Source organism: Pempheris klunzingeri, chromosome 15 (assembly GCF_042242105.1).
Source record: "Pempheris klunzingeri isolate RE-2024b chromosome 15, fPemKlu1.hap1, whole genome shotgun sequence".
NCBI lineage: Eukaryota > Metazoa > Chordata > Actinopteri > Acropomatiformes > Pempheridae > Pempheris > Pempheris klunzingeri.
In genome coordinates this window covers 24,139,473-24,164,610 of record NC_092026.1, presented here as the reverse complement: position 1 = coordinate 24,164,610, position 25,138 = coordinate 24,139,473, and the positions used below count along the sequence as shown (strand labels likewise).

The 25,138-nt window shown below is 40.8% G+C and overlaps 1 protein-coding gene across 1 annotated transcript; it reads right to left on the bottom strand.

Annotated features, from left to right (window-relative positions):
• Window positions 1-2,149: 2,149 nt before the first annotated feature.
• Window positions 2,150-7,047, bottom strand: LOC139213752 (cytochrome P450 2G1-like). Its single transcript, XM_070844373.1, has 9 exons — window positions 6,881-7,047; window positions 6,606-6,768; window positions 6,339-6,488; window positions 3,946-4,106; window positions 3,571-3,747; window positions 3,286-3,427; window positions 3,006-3,193; window positions 2,781-2,922; window positions 2,150-2,606 (listed from the first exon to the last, which is right to left on the bottom strand). The coding sequence occupies exons 1-9, from the start codon at window positions 7,040-7,042 to the stop codon at window positions 2,425-2,427; spliced, it is 1,467 nt and encodes a 488-aa protein (XP_070700474.1). The 5' UTR covers window positions 7,043-7,047; the 3' UTR covers window positions 2,150-2,424.
• Between the last annotated feature and the right edge of the window lie 18,091 nt (window positions 7,048-25,138).

Below are 25,138 nucleotides of genomic sequence, written 5' to 3'. Positions count from 1 at the left end.
TTCTCAACATCGCTGAAGGTTGCAGCCTGTTCCTTCAGGCCGTCACAGACCTGCTCCCTCAGGACAAGACTGTTGACCTTGTCTTCTGTTACCTGCCAGAGATCAGTTAGAATGCACTGTAGAGGACACAGGTGGAACAGCTGACAGGTGATTAAAATTACATTTTGTACAGAAGGATGAGAATATTAGAGAATCTTACCTCATACTTTTGCGGGATCGCTGAGGGATATCTTATATATATATATATATACCTATTATACATTACACTCCATTAAATCAAATTCCAATGTCATGTACATTATCATTCACAACAGAACATATAGTGAAATGACTTGCAATGTTTAAGGTTCAGGAAAACGACACGATAGAATCAGTGCATACTCCTGTATATAAAGTGGTCATTTGCACCGCTGCTGCTGCTGTGTATGGCAGGTGGATGAATTATAAGTTGTCATTCATGAAATGGTGTGAAGTTCTCTGCAGTCACTCAATGAGCATTCCACAACATTATGAAAATACTAACTCACCCACTTCCGAATGTCTTCCTCCATGCCAGGCCAGTAGTAACGGCTGATGATGGCACTGTGGGTTTTCTCCACACCAGTGTCCCCCAAACTGGCTGGAGTGAAACTCCTTAAAGAGGTTGCTTGCCTCCAGTGCGGTTGAGACAACTTTAGCCAGGTGCTCGGATCTGCTTTGCTTGAGTCAACAAATGTAGTGAAGCTCTCCATCTAGTGTTTCAGTGTCATATTGTTAGATATTCCATAACAGACAGGTTTGCTAAAAAGTTCATATGGCATGCATTCTTCCCCTTGATCCTGAAGGTGTCAGCTCTTCTCTTCACTACATACCGCTGTTTGCTGGTCAAACCTTCAGGATACTGCTTGTGTAATTTGAGATTCAGCACCTCTTCAATGATTTTGGGGTTCATTTTCCTGTCTGAACCTAGCTGAACCTGCCAACTACTCCTTTCCACCCACAAAAACTCTCAACACACAACACAATACACAAGGACAAGGACAAATACACAAATCACAATACCAAAGACAAACAATTCCAGACCCACTATCACTCACTATCGCTCACTATTGCTCACTATCTCTCGCTGTATCTCTCCAACCTACTCAAAACCCACAAAGTTGTGACTCTTTGGCTGAACTTTTATAGGCTCTTGCACTCCCCAAATTACAGTTGTCCACACCTGTGTACACACCTGTGCAACGAGCAAGGGGTGGTGTCCCCTCAGAATCAGAGAAACAGCTTTGATTGCAAAGTATGTGCACACTATGGTTTTTCATTGCTTTCATGCACATATATACAGTTATATATAGAGAAAAACAAGGACAAGCATAATTTGATGGAAAGAGTGTACTGAATAGTGTAGAACATCTTGGTGAGAGATTAATGTTAAACATTCTCAATGGTAAAATGCTGTATCACAGGTTAATCTGGGCATACTGCACTTTGCCACAGCTTTCTTTCCATTTTACAGATATTATCTGTTACCATGATAAACCAGATGATGGTGGTCTTGGATATCTTATTAGTGTGAATAGGATACAGATAAAAATTTAATTGGTGTGAATACTGCAAGCATATCTTGTTAATTTCATTATCCTATGTACTCAAATCTTTACTCACAAAGAATTATTTTCTAAAATCAATACCTATTTATCTTTTCACCAAGAACTTTATCTATTTGTATCCCACAGGTTAATAGACAACAAAAAAATCTATAAGCTTTTAGAGCGTTTTGGCACGTTTTCTAACCGAATATCTTTACATTTGAGTATGTTGACTACCTTTTTAAATTTGATTTCATTACTGTGTTTTTTGTCATTATCTATTTATTTGTATTTTATTTACCTGAATGTTTCGATCATCCTTTTGTCATTAAAAATAAACTAACTTTACCAGAGCTGACAGCAATCTCGGCATTGCATTCAAACGTATAGGCTGTAAGTACAGACAAGTTAAAACGATGACAACACAAATATAAGACCGACAAAATAGACATTTAGACGATTTATCTAAGTTTGCAGTGTTATGAACAGGCTTGGACATAGTAATCTGCATTGCCATGTCCTACAGTCTATGTAGAATTACAGAAAAGAACTTCCAAACAGGTATATACACGATTCTTCCACAGCAGGAAGTGACAGTACAACATTTACTTTTGTTGTGTAGGAAAGCATGTTTACAACAACACAAGGACCAAGGATCGATTAAAACATGTACAAAAAGGATATAGAACCAAATGACAAGAGGATCTGTAATTCTGCTGGGAGAGAAGCTTTTCCTTACACTTGTCTGATGGGCCTGTCTGCACTGTTGAGTCACACCAAACCAATGTATAATGTTCTGTACAGTCATTTATGTGAGTGTTTCAAGCGATGATAGACCATCTGAGTGGAGCCTCTCCTTTCACCGTGGCGTGGCGATGATCTCGTACCTGCGAGGCACATTGGTGAAGCTGCTGTACTCTGGGACGAGGTCTATACTGTCGGGGCCTCCGGTGCAGGAAAAGCTGAAATGCCGCAGCAGCGACGTGAGGAAGATAAAAAGCTCCATACGAGCCAGAGACTCCCCAACACAGGCTCTCTTCCCTGTGACACAACACACACACAATCATAACCAAAGCACTGATACATAATTACTTGTGATTGTAAAGGAGCTAAGAAGAAATGACTGTTTCCCATCAGTCAGGAGCTATTTTTATAAAAAAAAGAAAAAGTTATCTACTGATCTGATGGTTTATCAACAACAGGACTGTGTCTTACCCGCAGCAAATGGCAGGAAAGCAGGGTTTTTCTTAAAGTTGCCATTCTGGTCCAAGAAGTGCTCAGGGTTGAAGGACCAGGGAGTTGCCCATTGCTTTTCCTCTTTCAGCACAGAGTGCAACAAGAGAATAATCACTGTGTCCTGTTGAGACATGATATCATGTCAGTGTGGTAATTTATTTTTTCTCTAAGGAATATGATGCCTCAATCTAAAATGGAGAATACCTTGGGGATTGTATAGCCCCTGAAAGAGATGTCCTGAAGTGCGTAGCGAGGGAGGCTGAAGGGGACGATGTCCAGAAAACGTTGCACCTCATGGATGACCGCATCCGTGAAGGGGAGGGACTTCCTGTTCTCCATGCTGGGATAACTGGCATCTCCAATCACAGTGTCAATCTCCTGCTGCATTTTCTCTGCAAAAGTGTTTCCACTTATTATAAATGCAAGTAGGCATGTACAGGATTATTCACTTTCTCAGCACAACAGGTTTAAAACTGGTGTCTACCCTGTATGTTGGGGTATTTGATCAGCACACTGAGGGCATAACTGATGGTGGAGCTGGTGGTTTCTGTTCCTGCCAGGAACAGATTCAATACTGTGGAGACCAAGTTCTCATAGCAGAACTCAGTTGTGGGATTGTCCTTTTCCTAAGAGGACAAAGTGGACAGAGAAAAAATTCAAAGGTTTAAAATACACTTTAAGCAGCAGGTGGCCAAAGTTAAGGGAGTATTTTAATGGGCACAGGGAGGGTTCCCCCAACAAATCAAGTGACCCTGAAGTTCTTTCTAACCTGATTGATTCGGGTGAGAAAGCAGTCAATATAGTCTCTCGGGGAGCTGGGGTCCAGTGTCTCTTTGTGCTCTTGGACCTTTGTCCTGATAAACTCTTTCACCTCTTCAATCTGGGCTAAAACAGTGTGGTGATGGCCAGGCAGATAATCCATGATCCAGTAAAAGATGTTGTAGATCTGTGGGAGAGAAGCACACAGATTTGTTTCTTGTATGTCGGGGCAATCCTTCCAAAATGTTGCATGTAAATTTTAGGGAAAGTGTTACACAGGATATTCTTTCTTAATTTGTCTGAAGATGATATAAGGACACCACAGAAAAGCCAGATTAAGATAACATGGATTTGTGTTTGGAGGACCATCACCACCTCCACTTACCACACCCATAGGGCTGCTGAGGAACTGTAAAATCTCTACTATGACGTTCATGAGGTGCAGGAACTGCTTGTCTTCGTAGCCGAAGCGTTCACCAAACACAATACAGCAGATCACGTTGGACACGGTGCGGCTCAACAAGAGGGTGGGGTCAAATGGCTTGGCTGGAATCAAAAGAGATGTTGGATGGCTTTACCTGCCATGCAAATGTTTGCAGAAGTTTAAACATTTTGCAGCTGACATGGGACATTTTATCAACCTGTTGTGATCAGTTTTAAAGCATCAACGAAGACCTGGGAGGAAAGTTTGCATCTTTTAAGGGTCATTTTGGTTCGGCCCTGACATGTCAATGTTTTTGAAATTCCTGAAGAATTTAGCTTCAGAGCACAATCCTTGGACTTGTATGCATGACACAAAGTTATCTGGCTGTTTTATATGCTCACTATCCGGTGCGTAGGTTACTCTGTGGCAACCTTTACTGATTAATAAAGCATGTAAAAACATGTGAGGTGATCACCTCCAGTGAGACAATTGAAACGTGCTGTTTGTTCAAATATATTACCATTTGGTATCTCAGCAAATCCAGGCTATGGGTTAGATTAGATTAGATTAGATAAATCTTTATTTATCCCACAGTGGGGAAATTCACATTGTTGTCAGCAGCAGTTCACACATACACATACACACATACCGGATAGAAATATCAAAAATATAGAAATATTAAAAAAATGAAAATCTATACAAAAAACAGTGTGAGTTGCATGATTGTGGATTCTGGTGCAAACAGGTGTGGATGAATATAAATAAGATAGAAAAACTGTGCAAACAGGTAATAATGAGAATAAATAGAATGTATTAAGAACAGTGCTGTTGTGCTGAATGAAAAGAGGAGGCTATTGCACATGATTAAATTATAAAAATATAGGAAATATTGCACATTTGTAATTTTTTTTTTTGTCATGTTGGTCTACTGGGAGCAGGCTTGATTGTAAAGTCTTCGTCACCCATGATGCCTCTCCTTGACTCATCGTGGGTGACGAAGCCTGTCGCTGATGGAACTTTCCAGGGCTCTTACAGTCTCATGTAGGGGGTGGGAGACATTGTCCATGATTGATGACAGCTTCGCCACCATCCTCCTGTCACCCACCACCTCCACAGGATCGAGGCTGCAGCCCAGGACAGAGCTGGCTTTTTCCACCAGTTTATTTAGTCTCTTCCTCTCTGCTGCCGTTATGCTGCTGCTCCAGAAGACCACACCGTAAAAGATGGCTGACGTCACCACAGTGTCATAGAACGTCCTCAGGAGGCCTTCCCCCACTCTGAAGGACCTCAGTCTACGCAGCAGGTGGAGTCTGCTTTGGCCTTTCTTGAAAAGTGCCTGAGTATTGACAGTCCAGTCCAGGTTCTTGTTCAGATGAACACCCAGGTACTTGTAAGAGTCCACAATCTCTATGTCCGTTCCCTGGATGTTCACCAGAGAGGGAGAGACTTTGTGCCGGCGAAAGTCCACTACCAGCTCTTTGTGGAGTGGTGCCAGCAGAACTGCCTCTGGATTAATGCCAGAAAAACCAAAGTTTTGGTTCAGCTCTCGGTACTCCCTCTCGTCTTCGTTGTTAATGAGACCGACGATGGCTGAGTCATCTGAAAACTTCTGAAGGTGGCAGTTTGTTGTGTAGTGTGTGAAGTCCGCTGTGTATAGAGTGAAGAGGAGAGGAGCCAGAACGGTCCCCTGTGGCGCCCCCGTGCTGCAGACCACCGTGTCAGACACACAGCCTTTTGTCCTCACAAACTGTGGCCTGCTGGTCAGGAAGTCCAGTAGCCATGCTGTTAGTTGGTGGCACACTCCTGCGTGGTCCAGTTTGTCCCTCAGGAGTTCTGGCTGAATGGTGTTGAAAGCACTGGAGAAATCATAACACATGATCCTCACAGTGCTTCCGGACCCCTCCAGGTGAGACAGTGATGTCTGCATGACGAAGATGACAGCGTCCTCAACGGTAGTGGTTGAAGTTACTGGGACGAGATGACTTGGGCACCTCAAGCTTCAGTGTTTTAGCAGGTTATATAACATATTCTATGTTGACTTGGCACAGAAAGAGGATTAAAGGGTATGGCTGAAACATGAGAGATAAATACATCAAGCAATCCAACAAAGCTACCACACTCACACAAGAGGTTTTTGTACATGATTGATAAGGTGTTTTAATCTCCCGGTTCTGAAGTTGGATTGGCATCTTTCTGGTCATATTTCATTCACTGTAGTTAAACGGAGGCGTGGGAAACTGTTTGGATTGTGAATAAGGGCTGTGCAAAGCAAACTTGACAGATTACACAATAATCCTCTGTCACATCAACCTCATGTGAAATATGCGCTCTTACAACAACAGCTGTAAACACACCTTTGAATGTTTCTATGCGGGCTGTTAGATGTTTGCTCTCTTCCTGGATCCACTCGTCCATCCCCTTTCGTCCCATCCCAAAGTCTCTCAGGGTTGTCAGGGTGAAACGTCGTAGCTGGCGCCAGCGCTCCCCATTACTGATGGTCACACCTGACAAACAGAAAGTGTGCTTGCTGACCATCTGAAGCCATGCAGGAGAGGCCATGTAGATACAGAGACAATGAAAGTCACAGACAGAAATGACAGATCTGAAGTGTTTCCTGTTACCGTAGCCTTTGGTAGCTTTCATCAAAAACGGCACTGGCCCTCTGCCTGTGAAGTCGTCTGCCTGGTCCACCAGAGCCTCCTTCACCGCATCATATCCTACCAGAACAACCGTCCGCTGCCAGCCGAGGTGCAGTGTCATCACAGGCCCATAGGTTTCACTCAACTGGAAAAAGACGTGAAATCAAAAAATCTGCTCTCAGTTGCTCCTCTCAGATTACAGGATGCATTATTATACAGCCAGAAATAGTGCAAAAGACACTTGTTCCCAAACTCACCTTGAGAAAGCTCTTAAAAGGGGCATTTTTATCCAGATTTCCTATGAAGGAAAGCGCAGTGGGTCCTGGAGGCAAACGATACTTCCTGCTGCTCTTTACACCAAACAGCCAGAGCAGAGCTAAGATCAGCCCTGCCAGGATCACTGTTCCAGAAAACTCCATAATGCTCTTTACAGTTTGTCTTCTCGCCTCTTTCTTTGCTGGTCAACGGCTCTCTGATATCCACTTTCACTTTGTGTTTATATTTAACAGGGAGTAGGCAGGAGTGCCGCATTACGTCACAGGTGAGCCATGTGACTCTGCTGTGTACCTTTGTGCACATTCACCTGATTGTTGCCTTTCATTGGCTAAAGACCAGTGTGAAGCACCAAAACAAAATGTTAGAGCGTCCAACATGAATTATATGGATGAAGTCATGAAAGCATGAGCTGATGAGCCCCTGTTGATCTGTTTTATTTATTTATACCAATAAATTGGTGAACTGACTGATTGTCACCACTGAGGCAGTCCACCATCTACACTGCACTCCAGTGAAAATGTAATTTAACATAACATACTGTATGTTGTACCAGTAAATCAAGAATGTGAATGGAGCTTCAGTATGTTACGGTTATGTAACACATTCTGTGTTTATTGTGCATCAGTGTGCCATCAGACAGAGATAAAGATTAAAGTATGTGGCTGAACAGAGAGGGACAAATGTGCTTAACTCTTTCACATTCTTCTTCTGATACTGCGTCATGTATCTAATCCATTGGTCAATATTCAGTCCTATTTTTTTATTTGGCTGCTCCTTTTAGCACCAATTGCGTGTGTGTCTAACTTATTAGAACAAATATACAGTTTACTTCTCCTAAAGACATTTTTACTTGTTCTGCTTTATTGTGTTAAGTTTGTTTTGGACTTTTTGGAGATATTTTATACTTCATGTTTCATCAGATCTGTGTGGAATACAATGGTTCATAACAACACCTGAAAAAGCTCCTTTAAATGTATCTGTGTGGGCCCTCATGCATGTTTGCTCTTCTCCTAGATCCACTTTTCCATCCTATAATGCCGCCAATTTCCTTTTGGTAATCCCCAAACTTGTTAATGTGGAAAAATCATGCTTGGCAATCATGCTCATATTAAGCAACAAGGCTTTGAAGTATTATATGACATTCATGATATGTTTGGCTGCCTGGAGTCATCATACTGCTCACCCAATTAACCTCAGGCCGTCCTGTGGCATGGAAAGACTGATACAACATAGACAGACAGTGTTCAGAGGAGTCAAGGTCATGAATGATTTACCTGAGGAGCAGGGGCATACAGCCAGAAAAGAACACCTTCATTCATTTATAAATTAGACGTATAGATAACCCAACAACTAATTAATTAATAACAATGCCCTTATATCATAAAGGAATACCAACACAGGGATTTTTAAAACCGTTTCTCTCTCTCTGTAGGAAAAACTAAAAAGCAAATCCTCTTCCTGGGCGACCCGGGATCTTTGTCACTGGAGGAGTCGGGCAGGGGGTCTCTGTCGGTGATGCAGGGGGTGATGCTGTGCTGTCGCTGGAGGGTCAGGGGTGACATGACACCCTACAATACGAGACAAACACAAGGTCACATATTAGGAAAACACACTCCAAATTAGATGTTAGTAGAAATACACATATAAACACACTAGAAATGAGAGGTAGAGGTGTTGAGGGGAAGACATGAAAACAGGGTTGAATGGAGCAACGGCAGGATCAGACTGAGGTCAAAACTGCTGACTCACCTCTCACTTTCCTGATCAACTTCACACAGACTGTAAAAGTTAAATGATGAGTCATTAGAGTTGAACCCAATCCAGGCTTCCTTATAACAAGAGAAAGTGCAGCCTTGCCCCAACCAGATAGATAACCATCTGCAGTAAACACGTCAGATAGTAAGCGGGACAAAGGAGGCCTACATTCCAGCATGTGTGTTAATAAGTAACCATGTGCAGTTTGCAACTGATAATGAGTCGGGGAAAGGACAGATATAGTGTGTGAGAGAGAGGGAAGGAGAGGGAGACTCACTTGCAGAGAGGAGCAGCAGGAACTTGTTTTGTGGCAGGATGAGGGTGAAGCAGCAGTCCCTCCTGCCCCCTGGAGTTAACCTGGGCAGGTCGAGGATTTCTCGTCCCTCTGCAATCGACTCACAGTTGGTTTGCAGTGCAATCACCTGGTCTGGAGGGGTCAAGCCCAAAATTTCGGGCTTGACTGTATATACACTGTTGCCCATAAAGTTGGAATAATTGTTCAATACCCCCAACTTTGTTAAAGCCTGAATACACAGTTTGCAAAGGTTAATTGTGGTTTAAGTTTCACTGTGATATGTTTGGAAGAGTTTGATCAATAAAGTTGGGAATATATATATATATGTGTGTAGCCCAGCCCGGGCGGTTGTGGGCGGTTGTGGAGGAAAAAACTCGGGCCTGGGAGGAGTTCGGGGAGGCCATGGAGGAGATTCTGGCAAACCGTCCGGCGCCTCAGGAGGGGGAAGCAGTACCCCACCAACACTGTTTACAGTGAGGGTGGGGAGCTGTTGACCTCGACTGGGGATGTCGTCGGGCGGTGGAAGGAATACTTCGAGGATTTCCTCAATCCCACCGCCAGGTCTTCCATTGAGGAGGCAGAGGCTGGGGATTCGGAAGTGGACTCGTTCATCACCCAAGCCGAAGTCGCTGAGGTGGTCAGAAAGCTCCTCGGTGGCAAGGCACCGGGGGTGGATGAGATCCGCCCTGAATACCTCAAGTCTCTGGATGTACAGGGACTGTCTTGGTTGACACGTCTCTGTAACATCGCCTGGCAGTCGGGGACAGTGCCTCTGGAATGGCAGACCGGGGTGGTGGTCCCTCTTTTTAAGAAGGGGGACCGGAGGATGTGTTCCAACTATAGGGGGATCACACTCCTCAGCCTCCCCGGGAAAGTTTATTCCAGGGTACTGGAGAGGAGGATACGGCCGATAGTCGAACCTCGGATTCAGGAGGAACATTGCGGGTTCCGTCCCGGTCGCGGAACACTGGACCAGCTCCACACTCTCCATCGGGTGCTCGAGGGTTCATGGGAGTTTGCCCAACCTGTCCACATGTGCTTTGTGGACTTCTCATCTCATTCTCATCATCCTGCATATATGTACCAAATTCTGTACATGTAGGTGAAACGTAGTCCCGGGGCTAGACCGCTGAAAAGGGGGCGCTGTAGAGCCATTTTGCGACACCTATTTATGAGACCCTTAAAATACAAAAAGACAGTGGTGATGGATGTAACAATCCAGAGTGACAGCAACGTGAACAAGAGGGAACATGAGAAGCTCGAAAAATCCTAAGGCCTGAAAGAAGAGCTAGAAAAGATGTGGGAAGTAAAGGTAACAGTGGTGCCCCCCAAGGGGGGGTGAGAAGAGGAAAAACACGTAGTAAATAAACCTTGCCATTGTCACCTGATACTGTTCATGTGGGGATTCGTGAATCCTTAATTTTGAATTCTTGAATTGTTGGGTCTCTCCTAGTTAAATACTTTGGTCTAGACCTGCTCTTTTATGTCTTGAGATAATGTCTGTTATGAATTGGCACTATATGAATAAAGATTGATTGATTGATTGATTGATTAATTGATACATATTAATTGAACATATATACATGTGCAGCTATCAGACAAGTAAAAAGAAGGCAGTGAGAAAGAAAGATGAGTGAACAGGCATTCAGGCCATCAGGCACATGTTCAGCTCATTTGGCCGCAGAAATATTACTATTGATTTCCTCTCTTTGATCCACTTTGTAAACCACATCGAAGGTTCAGCCCAAGACAGACAAGACAGGAACAGAAACGCAATATTTGCTTGTCTTCCCCCCCCCAAACTCTCTAAATTCCTCTATGACAACCCTCAGCAATGGCATTGCATCAGCTTATTTCTGAATGTTGTTTGCCCAGAAATATATGCAGATAAAAAAAAGGGAAATACTTAATAGCCAATTAAAGTCCTAGACTATACTGTAATTTTGGTTTTGTACCAGTCTTTACAGCTAGGTGCTTATGGGTGTGGTAATCTTGCACTGCACTTCATCATGCGTCAGATAGTTTATCCATTTCCAATGTTATTTTCAATCAAATATACAATAAATGTGCCATACCCTCCTGGAGTGGTCGTAAATAGGATTGATGTCCTGTACATCTGATTTTTAGTCTAATTTTTGAGATATGACCTGTAATGAATGGCTTTGAATGGTGTTGTCATATTACTTTCAAGTTGCACCAATTTTGCCTTTTCTCCCTCCAACTTCCAGTGTTTAGCCAATTCAAATGCCATTTTCTATAACTCAACATTTGGGAGTCCTAGCCCCCCTTATGTCTTTTAGGGTCTGGATCTTCTCTCTCAACTAATTTCAGGCCTTTATCCTTCCCATAAGAAGTCTTTAATAAGAGCATTATATTCTTTGAAAATCAGCTGCAACAGGGAAAGTTGCAGGACTGGCCCAGGGGATGGTGAGGGAGAGAGGTAATTAGCACCAACACACCTGGGAACACTTGCAGTAAATTGCCTCTCTCCCTATATATGCAGTAGCACGCCGGGGCCTGGGGGAAAAAAGGGGGAACACACGGCAGGACACCGCTTTGAGTTGAACTGTTTTGTAAGAACGAAAATAAAAGGAAATTTAAGTTCGAACAGGGCGAACCTGCGAGAGACAGTCTCGTGCTACAATACCTTTTATATACTTTGTCTTGTCCATGCAACCAACCAATTCTCCTGCTAACATATCTAACAACACTCCTGCTATGTTAGATATCATATTGTTTAATCTATGAAAGAAAACAGGGTCCTAAGCAAAGATTCACTGTAACCCATACAATAAGCTCTCAACACAAATAATTATTTCCTGGTCTCTAGAAATCCACGGCCACACTGTTTCTTTTACTTGAAAAAGAACTTTGGATTGTATTTCCTACCCGGTCTCTTTTCCACTTCATTATTTCTAATGGTGTTGCACATCCATATATCCACATTCTGTCCTTTTAAAATTTTAATTTAAAACCTCTTTTTATTGGGCTACGAGAGCCATTTATATCTATATTCAACCACTTTCAGTATCTTATGTCAATTTTTAAGATTTTCATATCTGTGTACGATATGTCTGTGTATCCGTGTACAGTGAAAAAAGAGGAAAAACTGAGAAAAAAATAACAAAAACATATACACATAACAATCCTCAGCACCCCCCACCAACCCAAGACAAAATTCAAGGTGAAAATAATTCTCCAATATTCCATTAAATTTTTATTTCATTGGTGGTCATAGAGAATATTACTTTATATAAAAATGTCACCTTAAAACTTTGATAATCTCTAGAGCAAGTAGACCCTGTTAATGTTGATATTTTCTCCTCTGCCTGTTGTAATTTGTCAAACACCCCAGGCTAACTTTGTGAGGGCACAGCCATTTCTATGTGACGACTGACAGCTGTGATAGCTTGCCACAAATTCTGTTCAGCGCCAGTAGAAAATAGGTGAGCCTGGCCAGTCACGATGTTACACTTCATTAGTTGGTCCATGCATTCATGACAATAGAATAAACAAGATCCTCCTGTGGATTGCAGCTAATTAGCTCATGTTGCTGCCAGCATTTCGCTTTGCTTTTTTAGCATTACAGGGTTGTCACTTAGAAGCAGAGCAGCGGGCTGAATGGGGTGGTAATGCATGCTTGACAGAAACTAAAAATAATGAATAGATAAATAAACTTGACTCTTGTAGACTTAGTGATTTGCTGTTAAATTACAAACACCTGAAAAGAGCAAAAACAGGCGACAATCAGGAATCCTGACAGACTAAAAAGATATTGTATGTCCTAAAATACATTGACACAGACCATTTTTTACAAATGATGGGTTGAGCCACCAGGTTTCAGTCAGTTTCCGAGTGTTATTCTACAGAATTGTCTCATTTTGCTGTTGGATGACATTGTTAAACATACGTCAGGGGCACATAGGGATTGATATGTTTGTGATGACTTAAGTTTATTCAAACTGAGAACTGTCTGCTCCAAAGTGCTCCAAACTTTCTGAATTGAAAGTTCAGTTGAGCTGAGTTCTCTGCCTGTCCTTCATCAAGACATAACAGGTAAGACTGTTTTGATAAATGATACAGAATGTGTGTGTGTGTCAGATGGTGTTTTGTTTTTTGTTGTTGCAGGTGGCTGTCAAATATGTTTTATAAATTAGAGACAGACAGAGTGAGAGAAAGATATCTTTGTGTGTGTGTGTGTGCGTTTTCTTACCATTTTAGGAATTCCCATGATGGTCCATTAGTTAGCAGAGTGGGGACATGCAGTCTGTCTCCCTGAACAAGTTGCCCTGTGGTTTTAGATGTCACTTTTCCTTTTGACACATTTGTTCCTCTCTCAGGGTTCATGCCTCTGAGCCACCTGAAAAGTATGCAGATCTTTCAGCTTTATGATGCATATAATCACGTCTATGGAAATTTTCCTCAACATCCACACATGTAATAGTCCCTCCTGGTACTCAAGGTTAGATATGCAGTAGGGTGCAAACAGAAATGTGAACTGGATGCCCTCACACACAGCCTGGCTTTCAATGCTCACCATCCAGCACCCACTATATAAGGTGTCTCCTAAACCAAAAATGAATAGAACACATGACATAACTTAACTTATAACTTAACTTTTCACAGTTAAAATATTTTTCAGTATTCATGAGTGAGTGAACTGGGGTTAACGAGAGGCACAAGCAAGGAGTAGCATGCACTGAATATACCTGCACATTCATTTTCACATGATTTTTTCACCACGCACTCAGACATAAACACAAACAAGACCTGTGTCACTGTCTCCACCTCTCTGCTGTCCACTCTGTGTGTGTGTTTGTGTGTGTTTGTGTGGAGACCACAACCCACAGAACACAGAAGCTAGTATGACTATACAGTGACAGTGGCACTCTAAAGAACTCCCAGCACAGTTTTTTTTCAGCTTCAGCATGAAAACGCTTAGGTGTTGCCTCTAAATCTTATAGTGATAGTAAGAAAAACCCTGTAATCCTACCAAAAAGTCTGCCTGAAACATTACAGCCTGAAGCAGGTTAAATCATCTCCTCACTTGCAAAAATTGAATATTGCCATTTTAGGAAAGGGATTCATTGCACACTAATGAAGCAAACAAATCATTGTACTTGCCAAGTACAATGAGTCCGGGATTCCCTGTTATAGTGTGTCTTTAATATGCTGCTGTGAAAAAAAGAAAATCATTACAGTGTCCTCTCACATACTCTTGTAGAAGAACTGAAACAGAGGAAGCTTGGTCCATAATGTAACGTAACACAAAAATGTACTACAGCTGATGGATGGATGGATTTTACATCTGAAAAGATCCATTGTGATTTACTCATAATGTGCAAGGAGTTAACTCACAAAGGGTCCGACCTGTTCTTTTTCTTCTTTTGTGGACTTGAAGATGTCAAGAAGGTCTCTTCCACACTCCACACGGCCTACAGTAGGTGACATATGCCACAACAGCGTTAGCTTTATGTGGGGAAAACGAACATAGAATCATCTTGAGGCTTTTGATTTTTCTAATGCTCAGAACATAGTAATGCTATCTGGAATGTAATGACGTGAACTTGGAACAAAGAAAAAATCTAGAAATAAAGTAAACTTGTCAGCAGTGCACCTGGCCGTTTTATTTGTTCATGTCATGTTAAGTTATCACTTAATAACTTATTTGAGATCCAAACCTGTGACTTAAGTGTTAATTGATTAATTAGCAACTGATTTATATCACCACTGACATCTACAGCCACATACATGTATTAATAAGATACTGCTCTTGGATACATTAATTCAAGAATTTTTGGATCACTTAGCAACTTTTTTTCTGCTTCAAGTAGTAGTGAAGTGTAGTAGTAGGTGTGATTACAGCAGCTAATAGACTTGACAGCACCCAAAATTAAAATAGTTTTAACGTGTTATGTTCAATTTGTACATGAGCCTGCCATGCTGCACGGAACAGCAGTTTTTAAATTAATAGCTTGACAGCAAAGCAATTAAGCTGGATCAAGAAGTGTTTTTGTTTGGTTCATATGAATGTAGAAGGTAAAAGGGTAAAATATGTGATTAACTTTATTTTGAGCGCTTTTCAAAGACAAAGGTTTAATTTGAGCAAGAAATGGAGCAAAAACAAAGACATACAGAAAGGTGGAAGAGTTACTCAGAACCAAAAAGAAATAATTCCGGCATATAACCCCTGTGACCACTGCTTGTAGTTTTAACATCTCTATGTGTGGGTCAAACCAACAAGACACAGTATAACTCTTAATCGGTACGCATTAGAGACACTGGTTGCCTTATGTGTTTGTGTACTTGACACAAAAGCCTCGAGCAAGCAAGTATGGATTATGAGATAATAGGCTCTGGGCCACGTAAGGGATAATACTCGACAAGTTGTACATTACATGATTCCAAAGAAACCCCCAATGCAGATGGTAGCTTGCCCTGGACTTCCAGATTCACACTAAATAACCCAAACATTTGACGTAGTTGTCTAAATGTCTACTCTTACACTAATTACTCAAGCTCCAAGCTGTTTCAGATCAGTGATGATAGAAAGTTAAGGAGAGAGTCTAACTCTTTTCCCCTGTCATAGTAGATCTACCATGTGACCTCAGAACATGATAATGTTCTAAAAGATGTGGTTGAAAGCCCTGGAAAGATGCTCCGTGTCAGTATCAGATGCATCTGCATGCAGTGCATCTTTCCTCTGACAGCAGCTACAATCTGCTGGATGCATGCAAGAGAAACAAGGTGTCAGTTCAAATGACTGCTAACTGTTCTAATGGATTACTTTGCAGCTAATAAGGACACTTAACATTTATCATCATCAGCAAACAATGGACCAGTGACTGCTGTTAGTATTGTTGGTGTCTGGCTTTGTGGGTCACAAAGAAGTAGTTTTATTAAGACATGATGCTGAGAAAGGGCTTGGGTGCTACCTAGGTGTCACAGTAAGATCATGCAGCCTTAGAATATGGACAAAGGTGTGTGGACAGGAGTGTCCACTTCTGGTTACTTAGGTAACTTATTCTTGGTTTTGTTAAGGCCAATTATTTCACATGTTTCTGCAAAGAATAATATTTTAGGGATTGGCTCCTACCCCCCCGACCCTCACGGATAATGATATTTTAGAAATCAGTATGCTTACAGTTTTGTGGCAATAGTTTTGGGTGGCCTCATAGTTTTGTTCATCTGATTACTGGTGGAAATAGCTTTCTCATAATAATCCCTTCATCATATTCATAGAGACTTAGCAGACACACCTTGACCTGTAGTGAGGCTCAACAGAACACCACATGACAGGGACTACAAACACAAGCCACTTGACCAGCAACACTTAATTACATGCAAACACATCTTTTTTTATTTCTATTTTAAAAACAATTATGTTGCACTATGTTTCTATTTTATGTTGGTTTCTTGATTTGCAGCTTTCTTTTGTATGTCTACTTTCTATTTTTCTCTGTTTACTATCGTACAAGAATACAAAGGCAAATTCCTTGTATTGTGAAAACTCAATTGGCAACAAACCTGTTTCTGATTGTGCTTCTGATAAAATTACAACCAAAGAATAAAGAGTAATCTTGCCTTATTGGTGTCCCAATTAATCATGGGGAAAGATGTTTGAAGTAATGTGTAGACATGCTTCTTAAAACACAGCATTGTACCCTGTTAGGTCGTAATAAATTAGCATGCAAAGATTGTATAGATGTTTTTGATTTCACATGAATATGTCTTCAAAAAAGTCTCGGCACCAACAGATGTCTCACTTCTGTACCAGTGGTGGATTGATGGTTGCAGAAGACTTTGTTTGTCTTGCATTATTCATTATTACACACAGCTTTCCTCTTATTCTCCTATGGTGACTTGTGTTTGATTCAGGTGACAATAATAGGAAAATCTGGCACCTTAGTTTAACATCAATGGTGTAAACGGTATCAAAACACAAGCACTGTGCAACATACCTGCCATTATACCCATTGTCCACTAGAGAGCAGAATTGTATATAATATTAAAAACATGTGAAACATCTTTAGTTACAAGCTTCTTTACTTCATATCCTTCAGATGTTAAATACAAATGAAATTAAATACACCACAGAAAGAATGTGCACAGAGAAAATCATCATCATTCTAATGCTGGGTGGATAACGTGTGTGACTGTCTCTAGTTTCTATTAGCACAGAGAGGATATAGCTTTATTGATGGGATTGCACTAAAATGCTGTGTGCACAGGGCTTGGTGGTGCCAGAAACACCAACAGGACACAAAAATTACAATACAGTCAAAACACAAGGGGCAGTGTGATAATGACTAAAGAGACATAGCTAATTAATATTTGAAAATTGCCAATAATCAACATCAAGATTTGGTTTATCATCACCTTTTCTGCTGTTGCTAACAGAAACGGAACCTGTGGTAATGTATTTGACCATGTGTGTTCATTCACACAGCTACATATAAATATACACTGTGGACCATTTAGATTGTATGTGGTGATCCAGTGATGACAATCTGTCTGAATGGCCACCACTTCACCTTGTCAAATGTGTTGATGTATGCTGGTGTGTGTGTGTGTGTTTGTGTTTGTGTGTGTGTGTATACATCCTGAGTGTGCATGACTTGGGTGGGTAAATGTGTGTTTAACTGCTTTTGCATGCTGTCACACCTGGCCAAGGGGACACCTGAGCATTACACAAAGAAAGTGACTCCTCTCTTTCCCACTGCCAAAGAAGACCCACAGCAGATGCAGCTCAAACAGAATGATTTATTGTCACATGTCACACACAAAAGACAATGAAAGTGAATACAGGGTTCTTACCTGTCTCCTTGACAAAACACGGGAGAAAAAAGAATCAAAAGAAAAGGCTTCTCACCCCTACATCTATCATCTATCAGAAGACAGGTTGCTTGCCGAAAGGCTGGAGAGCAGAACAGTAATGAGTGTCTGCAGGTGGAGGTTCCCTTCAAGTTTGGGGCTGCATTTCTACAAATGGAGTCGGGATTGGGATCAGGAATAATAACACAGACAGATACTTATCCATCATGCAAAACCATCAGGGAGGCTTCTGATCAGCCCCAAACATACAGCCAATGTCATTAGGAACTATCTGCAGCGTAAAGAACAAAGAGCCCTGGAAGCGATGATGTCCCCCCCCCCACAGAGCCCTGATCTCACCATCATCCAGTCTGTCTGGGATCACATGAAGAGACTGAAGGATCTGAGGCAGCCGACATCCACAGAAGATCTGTGGTTAGTTCTGCAAGATGTTTGGAACAACCTTCCTGCTGAGTTCCTTCAAAAACTGTGTGCAAGTGCACCTAAAAGAATTGATGCTGTTTTGAAGCAAAGGATGGTCGAAAGTGGTTGATTTAGATTTTTTTTCTGTTTGCCCACTTTTTGTAAATTGATAAAAATAAACAATTGAATTTCATATTTTTGAAAACATTCTTACTTTTTCTTCTTACAACATTTCCCACGTGCTTAAAACTCTTGCCATTAAAGGTGTGTCCAAGTCAAAACCTGGACACACCTTTAAATGGTTTTTCTACATTATAGATTAATATTAAAGATATTAAAACAACGACGGAACACATATGGAACTATGTAGTAAACAAAAAAGTGTTAAACAAACCAAAATATGTTTTATATTTTCAACTCTTCACCTTTTGTGCTAATGTTGGAGTGGGTCATCCAGCAGTTCGATCCCCAGCTCCAAGTGTCCCTGGGCAATACACTGAACACCAACTGTGTGTGAGTGTGTGTGCAAAAATAGTCTCCTTCAACTTAGATTCCTCTTGTATGAAGTGTGAATGAGGATGTGTGAAAGTGAAGAAATGACCAGAAAGGTGCTATAAATACAGATCATTTACTGTATATCAATACTTTGTATGTTTTCCGTGTGCCTTCATGGCTTTCTATGAAATCATGAGCAGACAAACCTGATCAGAGCTCACAGGAAAGTCCACATATTTTGAGCTGACGCTACAGCTTTTTAAGTTTTATTGCTAAGTATGACAAGAACAAATCAAATGTTGATGCAAGCAAGCTCTTTACATGAGCAGCGTGCAGATAAATAGCCCCTTCATTACCAATTGCAGGCACAAACTGCCTCATGTGTAAGTTTAATCCACCATGGCTTGGCACCCTTAAGCCCCTTTGTAATTGGAGCGTTCTCTGATGTGATCTGAGATTCCAGCATGGAAACTGTCTGCTTCACTTGCCTGACTTGCTGATAATGATTCTGAATCTTTGCAGAGCCTTTATCTCACCTTTTTAGAGGATATTTTTTATGCACGGCAGTAGTTTGGAGGAGCTAAATTTGGAGAGTTCAGTGAACTGGACAGAATTTGCACACCCTCATTTACAAGAGAAATGTGGGCGAATAATTAAGATGTACATATAATTTACACACAGTGTATGCATGACACAAGTTAAGTACAAATAGTCTTAATTTTATGAGCAGTGGCACTTTCCACTCATTGCACATGAGTGAATACTATGAAAGTCTGAAACTGGAGCCTGTTCTTTTCTCTGCAAACATCAGGTCAATAAAAATGTATATGGACATATTTATGTATTTCCCAATTAGTCATACCTGATTAGTCTTTGTATGTTGGCATTTGTTCATTAACATTTGCTAATGCAATGGCTAAGCTTCTACGCAGTAAGCATTCATAACCATTGAGTCAATGTATTTTATTTTTAATATAGTGGCTTCACATACTTTTACATGATTTAGTTTTGCACCACCTCTGAAAAGATGGAAGCTTAGAGTTCACAGCACCGGCTCGGTTTGAATAAAAATTGTAGCCTCTGCCTACTATTATAGACTTAGTTAGCTTTACCCAGTAGGTTGTCAGTCATAATATGGCCCACAGAGACTGTTTCAAGGACTCAATATTACTTTGTTTCTCTGAAAAACAGAATAATATTCAGAGCATAGTACTGACCTGAAGATGTTTAAAGAAATGATAGAACTAAAAAATGTGGCCTCAGACGGACTCTTGTTCAGAGTGAAGTGTAAGATGGATCATGAGGGTGGCAGGTGATTGACAGCATTAATGCCGGCACTGTACTGGACTGGTGCGGTGAGGAGGGGGCCCAGCCTGTAGGAGAATTTCCTCATGTACCAGTGCACCTTAAGAATGAGGGTGCGGATACGAGCATCCACAATACTTTTCCTTAGCAGGGTGACTGAACTTCCTCACATCCAGAGGCGACTTTGAGTGGAACCACTGCTCCTTCGCATCTTCACATAAGCTTGCTACATCAAGGACCCACTAATTCTTGCACTGGCCCTGAAAGTTGGTACTGGACTTAAATGGTAAGTTGTGATAGTGTCACTGAATTGTAAATTCTGAAATAACTGAGAATGAGGATGTATACATGTCAAAGTACAGTCACTTTTATAACGCTTGGCAAGCAGGGGAATGCAGTTCAGAATAACTACGTGGAAGGTGGAGGAAGATCTAGAGCCAGGTGAAGGATCCGGAAACCAGCCCAAGGAATCAAAGCACCTGAAAGCTATGGAGCCACAAGCAAACAGGATGTGGGAGGGACAGGGTCCAAAAATTAAAGTAACTAAACAATAATATTGATAATAGTGATAATAATACAAGGAGCCGTGTATTTTCTACAGTACAATGGGAACCTAAATGTGATTGTCACAGCGCATGTTGTCAATTTCTCAAGTGCAGAACAAAGTGCAGGATGATCAAAGGGATTAGGTTGCTAGTGAAGAGGGAGAACACTCATACATACTGAACAGCTTTGACAGTCAGAGATATAAGACACAATGCAAGAAACTAAACAGCACAGGAAATGGGCAGAAATGTAAATGTCTGAGTAAACAGAAATAGAAAAGAGGGAGGAATTGAGGACAAAGCCAAACGGTATTGAACAGAGTCACTACTGCACACAGAGCCTGACAGTTTCAGAATTACGTTTTAGAAAAATGTAATTTAGTTTTCATTTTATAACAAAAAGCATACTGAAACATCAGAAAAGTAAATATTAAAATAACAAATATATAAATAAAGGATTAGATAAACATTCATATATTAAAATAAGCAAACAAATAAATGAATTATTAACATGAATAAACCAATAACATGAATAAATAGATGCTGAATAATGTAAGGTAACTAGCTAGATATAAAGGTAAACAGATAATAAATGAATGGTGGAGGGGGGTCTTGGCTAAATGCTGTCCCACAATGCTTTGGAGCAATTCTTCTTTATCTTTGAGTTTGTTGCTAAATCCCCATGTCTAAGGACATCTTTTCTTTGCGTTTTAGATTATGTTGTTCTGGGTAGAATGCCAAGAATAAAGAGTTTGGGTTCCACTATTATTTTAATTGACAACATTTCTTGTATTAATCAGCCCACTTCCTCCCAAAATTCTCTGATATTTCTAATTACTGGGTTCCTTGTTTTCATTTTAAGGTGTTTTTTGGAGTTTCCCAGTATAAGTAAGCTGACAGCTAGCGTGCTACAGTGCTGTAATGCAGGTGAGCAAGTCCCACCAGGAGGAGACCCTGGGGCAGACCCAGAACATGCTGGAGGGACAACATCCCTCATCTGGCCTGGGAACGCCTCAGGATCCCCCAGGAGGAGCTGGAAAGCGTTGCTTGGGAGAAGGATGTCTGGAGTTCCCTGCTTGACCTGTTGCCACCGCGACCTGACACCACAACCTAGACTGGCTCCAGGGATGTGGAACGTCACCTATGGATGATTTAAAATGATTAACTTTATATCCAGAAATATTGCCAAATCTTTTGATAAGATCCATTGGGACCGGGACAAATGAACACATTTTTTAAAGAAAAGTTCCATTGTCCGTGTACAGAGTAAGTTGGATCCTTGGTTGATTTCTCACAGCGATTGCTAAGGGCTCAATTGCAATTTTGAGTAGAAGTGGTGATAAGGGACAACCTTTTCTACATCCTTTACTGATTTTAATTGGTTTAGACATATTATTATTGGTGATTATTTCAGCATGATTCTTTAAATAGGAGTTTATCCCACTTACAAAAATGTCACCAAATTCAAACCATTCTACATCAAACAATTTTGCTCATTAAACCCAATAATATTCATTGACTGCATCTAACAACAGAAATGCAGTGTTATGTACCTCTTGTCATGTAAAATGTTTAAAACCCGTCTTACATCAACTCAACTCATCAACAACTCCAGGCAAGTTACTAACCTTTGTGCTAAAATTAAAAAAAGTATTTTCAAATCTGAATTCAAAAGGCTAATATAAAGATCTCATCTTCTCACATTTGTCATTTGATTTTCCAGGTTTATGAAGGAGTGTTATCAGTGCACCTCAGGCCTCCCCTAAGCACCACCTGCCCACTTCTGATATTTTAGATTTTCATATTATCATATAATTTAGTTGACATTAATATAATTAATAATTATCTCTGACCCCAACAATGGTTTAAATTTGAGGTCGTCCTTATGCATGTTCATGCGTACATTTTCCTGATCAGTATGGTTTTCAATAATTGTTATGTTATGAAAAGGGAGTGAAACATCAGAACTGACAGCCAGCTCTGAGGAGTGATCGGGTCGGACGGGCGTATTTGGCGCCAGAGTGTGTGCAGTGATGATCATGGCTCCAGCACTGATCACTACTGCACTATGGCTCTGATGATGTCTGGGGTAGTTTGACTTTATTTTTGTACAATGGCATGAAGCTGAAATGAGAGTCCCATCTTTATATACAGCCTATGACTCCGATCCACTTGGGTAAAATGGAATGGCATATTAATGTACTATTCCTACTAAATATAATGTCAAATTCAGTATGGAGTTCGTTTGAACTGTGGTATGTGGATGCTGTGTAGGCGAGAAAAACACCCGGATTTATACTAGATTAGCAAGAATTTCTGAGTATGCGCCATGAGGTCACTCATCTATTAAACTGTCCCAAAATGCATTGCAGATAATAATTAAGAATGATGGCAAGTAGCGATGCATGGATCGTGTACACATAAATCATCCACATGCCACCCATTGGAATTCATTATTTTCTGAGCACAATTAAACCTGCGGTTTTACTACTATTGAGTTTAACTGACTTAGGGAAAAGAGCTGAGGTAGCTAAAAGTTCAAATATTTATTATATAATTATAATTTATTATAATTTACAATGTATACCAGCAACTTGCTAGAAACATCAAACTGGCTAACCATTAAATTGGTATTCCACACAGCATTAAGATGTTTAATGTAAAAGAATATTAGGAGTCAGCAGTATGGACCAAACAGGAACTGCACACAGACGATCATGCAGCTCCAGCAAAGACCTTCAGGACATTTCAGTGTTTCCCCTTCAGTCTGCGTCACTGAACTTCATGTTGACTGCTAAATCTCACCAGACCTCACTCCTGTCATGTCCTCATCCGAAACCATAACTTTCTTTCTGGTGTCCCCCCCCCCCCACAAATAGCTACAAATGACTATTTTTGCACGATTAGCTGCTGTCACATTATTGCCTGTGTCTATGTTGTCAGGGATTAAGTGAATGTAACCACTCAAATAAAACCAAATGGAGAGGAATGGCCAAATAATGCAAAACATGGCTAGAAATTCCATGCCCGCAGAAATATGAATTCAACTCAAAAAGAACATAATCTGCCCTTGGCGCCACGCCATCTGCATCCAAGGACATCAGGGCCCTCTTGGGAAAAGCTTTTCCACTGCAGCGTGCCTGGTCTCCTCATCCATTATAAAACTGTCAGAGTGCAGCACTTTTAAAAGAAAAGGAGGAAGTGACCTGATTGGCTGAGACTGATGACTGGAAGTTGATATTATCAAAATGCTTAGTGAACGTTCCATTAAATGTTATCCCTACAAGTCTGAATATTATAGTCTGAATATTTAACATTAACTCCACCTCCACACATCAAGATTACTAATCAGCTACTGTGTCATCTGCAACAGTTGTAACATGTCCAATGTGGCTGTCAGTGAAGTCTGATACACAAACACTGCTCACAAAGGCAAAGGAAAAGCATCTCAATATCAATTTAGTGAGGCGAGCCTGAAGAAGGTCCCCGACTGAATGCCTCAGGAAATAAATACTGCACTGATTTGAGTGGATGGATGCTTTTCCTGTATCTATGTATTTAACAACACGTTTTTTTGTTACAAATTATTTGAAAAATGTAATCACTTACATATCTCTCTCTCACAACCACACACTCATTAAACACATCTCATTGAAAGAGTAATCATATTACCACACCAATTAATAACATGACACACAGTAGTTGTGTGATAAAGGAAAAGGAGAGCTTTAGAGAGAAGATCAAACTCTGCCTACTTCATCAACTCAAGACACCTGGCCAATCACTGCATAATAATCCCTGCACAGGAGTTTAACTTTTGGGTAATTTGGATCTTGGCCTCTGGAGAACCCTTTAGGAAATTACTATGAGAGCTGCTACAATTCATCAAGGAGCCAAGCCATTATTTTTTTTTGAGGATATACCACCATTATGCATCCTTCGCCGTTTCCCACTATTAGATTAAGTTTAACACCATGGTCCACTTTGTTGGAATGTAATTTTATACATCAGACATTTAATTTCCTCAAGGAAGAGCTGATCAGTTTACTTTTCAGCAGTGATGCTGATAATGAGTTTGCTTAAAACATAATTTCCCTGATAGAGATGTGGGAATTGTCAGACAGACAAGATTATCAACAATTTCTCCAGATTTTTGAGGTGAAACAGAACACACCTGACATGTCTGAAACAATCTATCACTGAACAGGACAACTGATAAGCACAGCAGGTCAAAATTGAAGTAGGAGGTGGATATGTAAGCTGTGATGGATGTTTATGATTGACAGTGTGGGAAATTATTCTACTGTTTGCCTTCTTCCTGTCAACAAGTTTAATTAACATTGGGGGTTTGTTTCCAACCTGTCTGACAGCTTTAGTTTTCCCCCCAGTCTGTCTCCTTTTTTACAGTGTTCCACGATCCAAGCAATGAACGTAATGAATGAATATTATTATGAATGATGGGGTAACGCGTACTTAAGTACAAATGTCACGTCAAGCAACATGCTAATGTACAGCAAAATGACAACATAACATAAACCACACAGACAGCATATCACGTTGACTATATATGGCACAAAACTTAAAATAAATACTTTGAGACAGGTTTG